Below are 12736 nucleotides of genomic sequence, written 5' to 3'. Positions count from 1 at the left end.
TTATCTGAGTGCTCTTGTGGGAGGCTGATTCTCTGTGAGAGGGTTTATGAACAATTTACTCAAAGGTTTGAAGTCCTGCTTGACAGCTGAGTTTGTTTTGAGATTTACATCAAATAAAGTCTTGAAGCAGCACTGAACTCTCAGTAGAGACCTGGTATCACAGAGAAAAGGCCCAAGTGTCTGAGGCACAGAGTGAACTTTGCTGTAGGAGAGTCACTCACTTCCCAAAGCACGAGGACAGTGGGGCTGTTCCCTTGGGTGAGTGCAGGCTACCAATTCTTGCACTTACAAACCAGGTCAGTATGGTTTCACTGCCAGAAGCCTGCTTAAATTCCCTTCCTTCTGAACACATCCTAAAGGCCCATCCTTGGCTGTCCACAAACATCTCCTCACGAACACAAGTTTTAATTAAAGGTCTCCCCACAGGTTTGCAAAGAGAATGGACTCAAAGCCTGCAGTCATGGACTTTTAATGTATATATTTAATGGAAAAAAATTACTGAGGCTTGTTACCCCATTTGGGAGAGTAACCCAAAGCATGTGGGATGTTTACAACAGGAAAAGGAATTGTCCCTGCTCCACCTAGTAGAGATGTGCAGCTCCTGGATCGTTCTTCCCATGCACAGAGGAGGAGGAAAAAGCTGTGTGCCCATACTGAGCATTGCACTTTGTGCTTTGGAGTTCACACATAAGCTGGAAACAGAGAATAGTTTGAAACCACCAGTTTTGATCTCTTCATCTTCAGTGGGACCAGGTTTGCTGCTGACTAGGTTTGCTCCCCAGCACAGCTGAAGGAGCTGTAGCACTCTGGATTCTGTCCTGAATTATTTCCTTTTCCTCAACATTTCCTTTCCCTTAAGGCACTGCAGCACAGCCAAACTGAAAGCCCAGCTCAGTGGGTGTCTGTGCTGTGAGTGACTGAGCAGGGTCTGTCCTGGGGGACCTGTGGAGCATCAGCAAGGGCTGAGCCCAAGCAGCTTCAGGCAGCACCTGCTGAGGGTAAAGCTTTGGTGTGCCTGTAAAGCAGGATGTGCTGCCAGCCTGTGAGCAGCGCTGAGAATGGAGCAGTTCAGACCAGAGAAGGGCTTTTTCCAGTAGCAAATGGTCCAGAACGCCAACAGCTGCCCTTCAGCTCTCCCAAAGGAACAGCAAGCAGTGCCCTGCCGCGTTTCTCCAGCAGCTGCTCTGGCCCGGGGTTGTTGGACAGGTGGGCACGGAGTGGCAAAGGGGGTTAGTGAGGAGCTGCGCTCCCCCGAGGGCTCTTTGGCTTCTGGAGCAGGGGAGTTACACGGCAATGATTAATTAGGAATTCCTGTCTGATGGGAGTGCTGAGCTCGGGGAGGCTCTTTGTGCGACAGCCCCGTCCGTCCTGCAGATGTTGTTTGGGAGTGTGGGTTCCAAGTCTTGCCAACTAACTTTTCTTTATTTGTACTGAGTGCATTTGAAGTTGCATCATTTCCTCGGTAAGAACAGTCTTATTTTTGACTGGAGTGTTTGTCAGGTGGAGGAAATCCTAAATGTGAGTGCTCTCTGGTGGTGGAGATTTCTGCTCCAGTATTCCCATTTCTGCAGTGTATTTTCCAGGAGCAGCTGCATGTGAATATACCTTGTCTGGACTTAAAGATCCATTTTTTCCCAACTCCTTTCCCTAAAAATAAAAACTACAAAACAAAGTAAAAGTGTTTTTCTTGCCCTAGTGGACTTCTAGCCAAGAGAAGAATTTCTCTCCCTTAAAATGATTTATCTTCTGTGACTCATTGGTTTTTATTTTCTCATTATCAATTGATGTTTTAATGAGGTAATAAAAACTTCTCATGAAAGAGCTGATGTTCCTCCTCAAAATAACCCACAAGGCTTAAAGACTGTGAATTGCTTTTTGGCTGCTGAGCTGCTGCAGAGAGGGGGCTGAGGGGAAACTCACTGGGGCTGCAGCTCCTCCCCAGGGGACAGCTCTGATCTCTGCTCCCTGTGACAGGGACAGGAGCCAGGGAATGGCTGGAGCTGTGCCAGGGGAGCTGGGATGGAGCTCAGGGAAAGGTTCCTGCCCCAGAGGCGCTGGCACTGCCCAGGGAATGGTCCCAGAGCTCCAGGAGGGTTTGGACAGCGCTGCCAGGGGTGCCCAGGGTGGGAGTGTTGGGGGTCTGGGCAGGACCAGGGGTGGGACTGGATGAGCCCTGGGGACACCTTCCCACTCAGGATATTCCATGATTCCATGGCATTGATACAGAAATGATTCAAATGGAACTATTGCAGGGGAATGTTTTGTTGTAGCGCGATCTGATGTGACTTCCATGAGATTCAAAAAAAGGTTTGACCCAGGGGTGTCACCCCAGGAGTGGGGTTCCTTTTATTAAGGAACTTCTTTTAATCAAGGAACTGTTGTTGCTTTCAGTAACAAAACTCCAGTTCTACATGTTACACCTCAGCACTAAAATGCCCATGCTGGCTGTGAAAAGCACCAAATGGATTCGTGGGCTTGTTTTGTGACCTTGCCCTGCAGAGGAATCATGGGTTTAACACAGCTCAAAGCTCCCCATTTGCACTGCCCTCGTGGGTTGTTTTCTTAAGCTTTTCTGAGCTCTCCATGGGCAGGGCAAACCCAGCTCTCCCACCAGAGCCCTGCAGCCAGGAAAAGAGGCCCTGCTGTTCTTGGGCTGCTGCTGTGCTGAGCCCTGCTCAGCATGAAAGGGGCTTTATCAGCAAGGAGGGATGAGGAGCTGGAGCTCCTGGTGGGAACATCTGAGCACAGCTCTGCAATTTTAACTCTGGTGCTAGGAAGGAAAGAGAAATGAACTGAAATGTAAATGGGGACGTCACTTGTTCATAAAGTCTGTATCCCCAAAGCCAGGCTGGAGAGGTGCCTGGAGACAGATCCTTCTTCCTCCTCATCTCCATCTGCCTTTTGCCACAGAGCTGAGAAGACACAACTCCTCAGAGCCCAGTAAAACCTTGCAGAACTTGGCTTGGAGGCCCAGTGTGGGATCTGCAGTCTGAGCTGAGCTGTGGGGAAGTGGCAGGCAGGATGTGAGGCTGTGCCAGCATCCCAGCTGGAGCCCCTCTGGAGTGGGGGCTCTGCAGGCCAGATCTGGGGGTTCTGCTTAGAGACAGGGGCTGCTGGCACTGCCCAGGCTCCCCAGGGAATGGGCACAGAGCTCCAGGAGCCTTTGGACACCAGGGATGGAATTGCTGGGATGTCTGGGCAGGCCAGGGGTGGGACTGGATGATCCTTGGGGGTCCCTTCCCACTCAGGACATTCCCTGATTCTCTGATTCACTCAGGGACGCTGAACTGTCACGGGAGGAAACCTAAACTGGGCTCTGGCAATGCAAGTTTACATAATTCATTACTTGAGGAAGAGGTCAGAGTATTGGGTGCTGTGATGGTGGCCTGGCACTGCACTGCAGCAGGAATGGCCTTTATTTCTTTATTTCTCTCAGCTAAAACAACCCCACTCACCCTCTCTGTGGCCATGAACCCTCCAGCTGCTCATGGGGCTTAATCCCTCACCCTCAATCTGCTGGGTCTTTATTTTCAGCATCAGCAGTGCCTTGGGCACAGTTTGTGCTGCTGAGCAGGGGCTTGGGAGAGCAGGCTCAGTGTTCTCCATAGGGGAACTCACCTTTTTCTGGGGTCCATCTCCAGGAGGTGGGAATGATTCTGCTCATTGTGATGTCCTTGTGGTTTCCATTACATATTGATGTCCCAGTGTGACTTGATCTCCTTAATAGCAGCAGTGTTGTTGTGTGGGTTTGGTTTTTCAGGCTCTCCTCTGTGTATGCAGTCCCTCATGGGCTCCCAGCCTGGTGTCTGACCCCTTTGCACTTCTACCTGTTCAGGATCTCCCAAAAAATTAAAATTAGGGGTATTGGTATTGCTAATTATGTTGGCCTTATCTTTTCTAAAACGTTACTGGTACCTTTCAAACAGCATCTATCTCAAAAATGTTAAATATCTTTGCATTTTAAGCTCATTATTATTTTGGGAAATGCATATCAGGACACCTTAAGTTAAAAGTGATGTAGGAACAAGAGGATGTTTTGCAATTCTCGTGTCTTACCCAGTGCAGTGTTCCAGGAGGAAGCTGGAGTGGGAGAAACCAACACTCATAGAAAGTGGAATGCTGGTTGCTGGATGATATTTCTTGAGTTTTATTACACCTGCTAAAAACTGACGCTGCCAAGACGCTGCAGAAAATTCTCAAATGAACAATAGAAAATGTCAGGGCTGTCACCACATGGGGGTGGTAATAAATTCAATAAAGTAACGCTGGAATTTGTGCCGGAGTCCGTCAGGATTCGAGGCTCGCGGGCTCTGTGGAGGGGTTCTGGTGCCATCTAACGTCCCGAGGATTAAATACAGCTGCAGACGGGGATTCGCGCTAGGAATGCAGGGTTTGTGTGTGTGGATCCCTAAACCTGCTGTCCTTTCTCCTCCTGACAAACAAATGCTGCGTAAATTCCTCAGCTGTTCATCTGGAATTATTCTGAGTTCTCCTTATAGGTAACTTTCAATAAAATTGGAATTTGTTTGGAAACATATTCTTCTTCTTCTTCTTCTTCTTCTTCTCCTTCTTCTTCTTCTTCTTCTTCTTCTTCTTCTTCTTCTTCTTCTTCTTCTTCTTCTTCTTCTTCTTATTATTATTATTATTATTATTATTATTATTATTATTATTATTATTATTATTTTAAAAATAACATCAAGTTATTTTCTGTCTTGTTTGCAGAAAGAATCAAAGAGCCAGATAGGGACAGGAATGGTGTAGTTTAGGGTTGTTTGCACACAGACTGAAATTTTTCCTCTCTGGTGTAGCAGCAGTGATCATACCAAAGTGCAAAAAAGACATTGCTGGAGCTGAGAGGCTGCAATTCCCTCCTGTCTTTGTTTACTTTCAAGTGTGATCCGACCTCTCAGTGAGGGCTTCAGAACTTCTGCTCCTCTGGCCTGAGTTGGGCCATGGACAACCTCAGAATATGAAACAAGAATTTGCCTGTAAATCCTCTTTATGAAGCAGATTAAATTTGCTCCTTACACTCATGTGAGAGTCCTCTGACTCTCATAGTCAGTTGGAGAAACTGTAAATTCCACCTCATGGATCTGGGAGTGAAGCAGAGGCAGAAATGTCCTTTGGAGGTGGTGGAACTCCCAGCCAGCCCTGGGTTGTTGTCCCTGTGCCCTCGGGTCTCTGCTGCTGTGCCAGTGCCCAGGGTGTTCCTGTCCTGTTTCCATTGGGTCCTGAACCTCTGCTTTTGTCTCATTCCTGCCTTTTATCTGCTCTGGGCAGCTTCGAGAAGGGCCGGATTTACACCTTTATCGGGGAGGTGGTGGTTTCCATGAATCCTTACAAGAACCTGAACATCTACGGGCGGGACACGATCGAGCAGTACAAGGGCAGGGAGCTCTACGAGAGGCCTCCGCACCTCTTTGCCATCGCTGATGCTGCTTACAAAGCCATGAAGAGACGATCCAAGGACACCTGCATCGTCATCTCAGGTAGGCTGGGAGGGCTCTGCATGGTGATGAGCATCTGATCTCTGTGAAATTCCAGGCGGAAGGAGAATAATGGTTTGGCTAATGACAGCGTTTTATAAAAGAAACTTCATTAAGCTTAAAGCTGCTCATTTGCATTTGAATCCGTGTGTGGAGATCGGCACAATTATTTCTTATCTCATTCAAGAGCTGGTGCCAGCCAGGAGCTGGATCTGTGCCTGCAGAGGGATAATGTGAGCAGGAGCCCTGGGTCTGCTCCAGAGAGTGACCTGGGATCAGCAGGGCTGGGATCAACAGAACCGGGATCAGCAGGGCTGGGATCAGCAGGGCTGGGATCAACAGAACCGGGATCAGCAGGGCTGGGATCAGCAGGGCTGGGATCAACAGAACCGGGATCAGCAGGGCTGGGATCAGCAGGGCTGGGATCAACAGAACCGGTTCAGCAGGGCTGGGATCAACAGAACCGGGATCAGCAGGGCTGGGATCAGCAGAACCGGGATCAGCAGGGCTGGGATCCGCAGGGCTGGGATCAGCAGAACCGGGATCAGCAGAACCGGGATCAACAGAACTGGATCAGCAGAACCGGGATCAACAGAACCAGGATCAGCAGAGCTGGGCTGGTCTCTCCTCAGGAGCTGCTGATTTCTGTCGCTGTCCTGGCTGGAAAGGCAGCAGTGGGAGCAGGGCTGGTACCAGAGTGATCCCTGGCTGGATCCTGGCACTTCTTTTCCTTGATGTCCCCGTGCTCAGGCAGCTCTGAAAGGAGAGAGCCCCGGGCTGGGGTGCTGAACAGTGGCCCCTTGTGCTGCTGCAGGCCAGGCTTTCTCCTCTAACAATATTCCTTTGATCCTCTGTGTGCCAGCCCTTTTCCCGACCTGTGGAATCTCACAGCACAATTGCTCAAAGTCAGCCCAGCAGCAGCAGCAGCAGCCAGGCAGGGTTATGGCTGTGTTTAGAAAACGTCCCAAGTGCACACAAAGATTGCTTTAAAAAGAAAAAAAAAACCAAACCACCCAGGCACTGTTGGGGTAGAATTGAGGTCTTCTGTCCAATGATTTGTTTTGCTTTTTTTTCATCTGTTTGGTCACCGTGGTGTTTCTGCCCCCAGGTGAAAGCGGGGCTGGGAAAACTGAGGCCAGTAAATACATAATGCAGTACATAGCAGCCATCACCAACCCCGGGCAGAGGGCTGAGGTGGAGAGGTAAGGCCTGGGCTGGAAAAGAAGGGAAATTCTCCTGCTTGTAGAGCTCTTTCTGTGGGCTGAGTAGCACCACGTTATCAGATGGTCTCTTGTACGTGCTGATTTATACTTAACTTCTTCAGGTACTGCTTTTACTCTGGGAATTTTGCTGTGTAATTGCTGAAATCACATTTGAAAAAGTTTATTTTGAAAGTTCAAACTTTCAAAATCAAAACAGCATCTAGAAATACTATCCAGCCAATATCAGCCATCTAATGGCAGGACTCAATGATCTTGGGGGTCTTTGCCAACCTAAATGATTCTAAATCACTTTTTCTGGGGCAAATTGCCTGAAATTTGGGTGGGCTAGAGCACCATGTGGAGTGCAAGGACTGTATTCCATGACCTTCCAGGCTCACATGATTCTGAATTGCAAAATGTCCCTCTCTGTCCTGGAGTAAAAGCTTTGGAGCAAAGAATGGGCCCTTCTGCAGAAACAGACTTAAACCTACCCCAAATGAACTTTTGAAAATGATTTGAAAAAGAGTTCAGAAAATTGATTTTAGAATTCAAATGTGCATAGAAGCTGAATTTCTGGTGCTGATTTCAGGATGGGGGTCTGGTCTGTGAACCAAAGAGCATTTGCTTCCTCTGAGGAGCATTGCGGACAGCTCCCAGCTGATTTCCCGTGGGATTGCTGATGCCATCCACCCCTGCCCAAATCTGCCATCCAAGAGCATCACTGCTGGCACAGAATCCTTCTGGAGAAATGGCTGGGAAAAAAAATCCCGTGCTGTGAGTGTTGAAGTCTTACCCTTTTCCATGCCTCCATCCCTGCTGCAGAGTGAAGAACATCCTGCTGAAATCCAACTGCGTGCTGGAGGCCTTTGGCAACGCCAAAACAAACCGCAACGACAATTCCAGCCGCTTTGGAAAGTACATGGACATCAACTTTGATTTCAAGGGAGACCCCATAGGGGGGCACATCAATAATTACCTGCTAGAAAAGGTAAGGCACTCTTCCTTCCACGCTTGCAGCCTTTGCTGGAGTTGCTTTTGCAATCTGGGCTTTGTCAGTAGGAAGTTTTCTGTTCAGATGTGTGAGGCAGGTGAGTAATGAGGGCACAGAAAATAAATCCAGGGCTGAAGTTTTCCTCAGGAGTCGGAAAAGCCACTGCAGTGCTGGCAGTGCCCTGTTCCTGCACTTCAGAGCTCAGCAGCAATGGGGCTGTGTTACCCAAAGGACCTTGTGTGTGTAGGTGTGTGAAGTTTAATCTCAGTTTTTATTTTGGATAAAATTTACTCTCTGCACAGCTCCTGCTTTGTAATTCCTGCACTGATCTCCCCCTGGAGAAGGAGATTTCCAGGGCTGTAGGGAGCAAGTGTGCTTGAGAAGTGTTATTTTGGAATAGTGCCACAGCCTTGGGTGAGCTGTTGGTAGTGTTGTTTTTATATATTCCAAGTGATCATGAGCATAATTATTTTCCTCGTGTCATTAAGTGGTGTCTGAAAACATTGGAATATGCAAAACTGGAGAGCTCAGGCGTGAGCCATTAACAGTTCTTGCTGTGTGAGACACGTCTGGCTTTGATTATGTGTTTGACCACATCTGCCAACACCCTTTTTTGTTTGTGTTTTTTTTTACTTCTCCCCTTATTTCCCTGAAGTCTATTTTCAGAGTAAACACTTTATTTAAAAAAAAAAAAACAACAAACCCAAACATTTAACTTGGGTTACTTTGATGTAAGAAGAGGGCTGGGACTACAGCTGCAGTGACTTAAATCCTGATGATTTATTTATCCTGATTGTTTATTTCATATCCCTGACTTCTCCCAAGTTAAATTTGTTTCCATTTGAAAGCAGTGGAGGCTCTGGCCCAAATGCAAGCAGTAACAGACAGTGGCTTTGCAGCAGGAACACATCAAATCATGGAATATCCTGGGTTGGAAGGGACCTGCCAGGATCATCCAGTCCAACCCCTGGCCCTGCCCAGACCCCCCAACAAACCCTGGGCATCCCTGGGAATGGTGCCCAAACCCTCCTGGATCTCTGGCAGCCTCAGGGCTGTGCCCATTCCCTGGGGAGCCTGGGCAGTGCCAGCACCCTCTGGGGGAAGAACCTTGCCCTGGTCTCCAACCTGAACGTCCCCACCACAGCTCTGTTCCCCATCACTCTCCATAGTTCAGACTTGTAGCATGAAATAAGGACACATTGCTGGTTCACTGAATGTCTGCTGCATTTAACCCTTTTTTGTGCTGTTTTACTCTGGTCTGGAATGAGGATTCTGGAATGGAGCTACAGCTCCTAAAACAAGGCCCTTGTGTCAGAGCAGAGCATCCCCTTGTACTGTGGGTGCTGTCCTGGGGGTGTAGCAGTGGTGAGCACCAGGCCCTGAGCATTTATTTGTAGTCACAGAGTCCTGGTTTTCATTTCCAATGATTAAATCATTCTAAAACTGAAATGATGGTTTTTATTTGACTCTTCCATGAAAGCAGCCCTGTGGTTCCCACATGGGACTCCTGGGTGGAAGTAGGACATTGCAGCTGTTACACAACTGCTGCTTTTGCCTGCAGCCCTCAAGCTCAGGGTCACACGTGTGTGATGGTGTTCCCAAGAGCCTGAGTGTGAGATGGGATGGATTTGGGGTGTCCTGGTGATGGGATGTCCTGGTCTGAGGGGACACTAACACCCAGCTCTGTTCTTTGTTCCCCAGTCCCGTGTGATCGTGCAGCAGCCCGGGGAGCGAAGCTTCCACTCCTTCTACCAGGTTTGTGTTCCTTTGCTGGAGCAGTGACCTGTCCCAGCTTCCCTTGGGCAGAGCACTCAGGGCTTTCACCCTCTCATGTGTTTTGCACAGGGTTCCCTTTTGCAGCATCTTGGGTGAGCTTGGGTTCTTCAGTTCTCTGCAGGGGCCTGGGCTGGGAGGGAGCCTGGGAAGATGGATTGTTTTCTATCCTCCAGTCCCATATTAACACACTGCTAAACTTTAAAGGAGGCTGACTTAACAAATATGGTGGGATATTGGACTTTGAGTCACTGTTTTATGTGTAGTAAGCCTAATCCCTCTATTTTGTCTTGAAGCCTTTAGTCCATATGGAAGTAATTTGGTTTTTTGGATGTTCTTTAATGTCTTCCACATTGAGTATTGGTTCCCTGTGTGTCCTTTGGGGGGTATGGTCAGCCTATTAGTATAACCTTGATTCTGCACTGAAGGAAGGGGAGGTTTGTTTATTTTTTTTTCCACTTTTTCAGTACTCCATGATGGCATATTAGCACTTTCCTTATGGATGTGTCATTTCCAGGAGGAAAGGTCTCTGTGTGGGCAGTGTGCTTGCCAAAGCACAGCTGTGGCATGGCACAGCTGTGGACAGGTCTGGGAGGGGTTCAGGCTGGTTTTTATACAGTTGTGACTCTAAAGGACAGTGATTTGTGGTGGCAGGCCTTGTATCTTGCACATTGTGCTCCAGATACTGCAGCACTAATTAATATTTTCATTATTTTTCTTGTCAAGCAGATGAATAAGAGACAGAAAAAAGAAGGATTTTACATTTTTCATTCACCATTTCTTAAAACTCTCTTCCTGCAGCTCCTGCAGGGAGGTTCTGAGCAGCTGCTGCGTTCTCTGCACCTCCAGAAGGATGCATCAGCCTACAGCTACATCTGCCCTGGGGCACAGCTCAAGGTGAGGGCTCTGAGGGACCCAGGGACAGCTTCACATTGGAAGTGCTGCTGGAAATGCTCAAAGCACTGCTGAGTTAGCAGAAGTTGAGATCAGAGGGGATGAGTGGGGAAAGGTGACACTGGTGTGCTGTTTGTAATGAGGTTTCTGGTACAAGATAAAGCACAAGTGTACTTAGAATCATAGAAAAGATTTATTTACCTCTATTCTGCTTAAAATATACAAATATACCTGTGCATGCTGCATCTGCTTATAAACAGCAATAAAATGATTTATTAATAAATGCAGGTGTGGATACTTGGCCCATTAGCAGTGGCAGACAATCCATGCTCTAATGGGTACCTTAAAGTGCCTTCTGGAGCAAAAAGCCAGAAAGACTCACTTTATTTGCAGCAGATCTTTGAGTTACTGAAGCACTGAGTCTTCATGCCTGACTTGTCCTCAAGGGGGAACTCAGAGCATGAAAGAAGGGAACAAACCCATGAAGTTTTTAGACAGCAAAATCCTGAACATTTCAGATTGAGCTGGAGCTGTCCCTAGTGTTGTCCCTTTGAAGCAGCTCCAGACCAAAGGCTCCCTGATTTCCTGGGTGCTTTTGTGAGATGCACATGTACAGAAACCCAGAGACCTTCTCCCAGGCCAGGTGATTCTCTTTAAAAAGGTGTATTGAAAACAAACCCAGGAGGCTGCAGGGAGGGAGGGAGAGGCTAATCTTGAGAGAGGTGGAGAACAGAGATTTCCTGCTCGTGCTCTGCAGCCTCTGCTCAGAGAGTCTGTGAGTGCACAAATTGTCCCTGTTCTTCTGGGATTTTTTATGAACTCTTTCTCAGCAAATTCCACTGGTAAATTTATTGTGCTGTGGTGGATTTCTGTGTCTCCTGCTGCCAGAATCCGTGTGTGCAATGCAGGGTTCAGTGTCCAGGCATGCAAGATGGCATTGGAATAAGCTGGGAAACCTCATGACAGTGTCTTGCCTCTGAGAAACATCAAAGTGCATCTTGTTTCCCATGGGCTTGTGAAATCCTTGCTCACTCACAGCTGACTTCCATTAAATCCCCCATCCCAAACTTCTCTCTCCCCTCAGTGTTCCATCAACGATGGGGCTGAGTTCAAGGCAGTTGCTGATGCCATGAAGGTGATTGGCTTCAAGCAGGAGGAGATTCAAACTGTCTACAAAATCGTGGCAGCCATTCTGCACCTGGTAAGCTCCCTGCCCATGGGTACCATCCCTGAACCCATGAGGGTTTGGACTGCCAGCAGCTCTGATTTTGCTGCTGCAGAAGCCCTTGGTGGCTGGGAAGGTGTCCAGCTCCAGCTCCAGTGGTGACAGAAAGTCCTTGCTGGAACAGGGCCCTGCAATGATGATCACATGTATTCCTGAATGTTCCAGATCCCAAACCAGGCACACCACTAAGTACTGGGAGCTGTTGTATGTTCTCAAAAAGGAACTATTGGGGTTTGGCAGTGAGGGGATGGGGAGCTTCTGTCCCTTTGTGCCCTCACACTCACCTTCACCACAGTGATCCTGCTTCACTTCATGGTGAAGGCTGAGCACAGGAAACACAGGAGTCCTCTTAACTCTTTGTGTTCTGAGACTGAGGAGATCCTTCCTTCTCATGGGTCCTCCTGGGAGCCACAGCCTCCTCCCCTGCACAGTAGCAGGGAGTCCCTGTAGCTCAGCTCTCATGTTTCCTGAGGAAAGAGGTGGCCAGGAGGAGGGTGGCAAAGAGCAACTTTATTCCAGTTCCTTTCCTTCTTAGGATGACAGTGCTGGGAAGGAAGGGAGGCAGAGCAGAGTGGGGCCATGCAGTCAGGCTGGGAGACAACCCTCTGCTGTGGATCACCAAGGGGTGTCACTGCTTAATCCTGGCACAGAAGGTACCCAGGAGCAGAGCTGCCAGTCCAGTCCCACTGGCACTGACCTCTCAGCTTCCATGCCATGCCATTCCCATTCCCTCTGGGGCAGGGGAATTGCAGCCAGTGGTTTCATGGTGAGCTGCAGTGAAGACAAATGCTACATGGTGTAATTCCCTATCCCTGGTCTCTGAATCTTGGGATGGTGTTTGATTAAATCTTGGGAAATGTTTGATGTTGTTTGTCCCAAAAGCTGAGCCTTTGTCCAGTCCCACTGGCATTGAGCTCTCAGCTTCCCCACACCATTCCCATTCCCTCTGTGGCAGGGGAATTGCAGCAGTGGTTTCATGGTGAGCTGCAGTGAAGACAAATGCTGCATCCAGCATTTGCATGTAGGGTGTCATTCCCTATCCATGAACTCTGAATCTTGGGATGGTGTTTGATGTTGTTTGTCCCAAAAGCTGAGCTGAACACTGAGCTGAGCCTTTGAGAAAGCCCTTGCTGCTCCCTCTGACATTGGAAGTTTGAGGGTGTGG

General features: G+C 48.4%; 1 protein-coding gene across 1 annotated transcript in view; it reads left to right on the top strand.

Annotated features, from left to right (window-relative positions):
• Positions 1 to 12736, top strand: part of MYO1D (myosin ID) — a 169229-nt gene that overhangs the window by 32885 nt on the left and 123608 nt on the right. The window contains exons 2-7 of the mRNA XM_036398823.2: positions 5281 to 5489; positions 6595 to 6688; positions 7511 to 7676; positions 9381 to 9434; positions 10254 to 10349; positions 11431 to 11547. Of these exons, the coding sequence (XP_036254716.1) occupies positions 5281 to 5489; positions 6595 to 6688; positions 7511 to 7676; positions 9381 to 9434; positions 10254 to 10349; positions 11431 to 11547 (736 nt within the window). The remainder of the gene's footprint in view (positions 1 to 5280; positions 5490 to 6594; positions 6689 to 7510; positions 7677 to 9380; positions 9435 to 10253; positions 10350 to 11430; positions 11548 to 12736) is intronic.

Source organism: Molothrus ater, chromosome 27 (assembly GCF_012460135.2).
Source record: "Molothrus ater isolate BHLD 08-10-18 breed brown headed cowbird chromosome 27, BPBGC_Mater_1.1, whole genome shotgun sequence".
Taxonomy (NCBI): Eukaryota; Metazoa; Chordata; class Aves; order Passeriformes; family Icteridae; genus Molothrus; species Molothrus ater.
The sequence above is the reverse complement of the archived record's forward strand: the minus strand, read 5'-3'. Positions and strand labels throughout refer to the sequence as shown.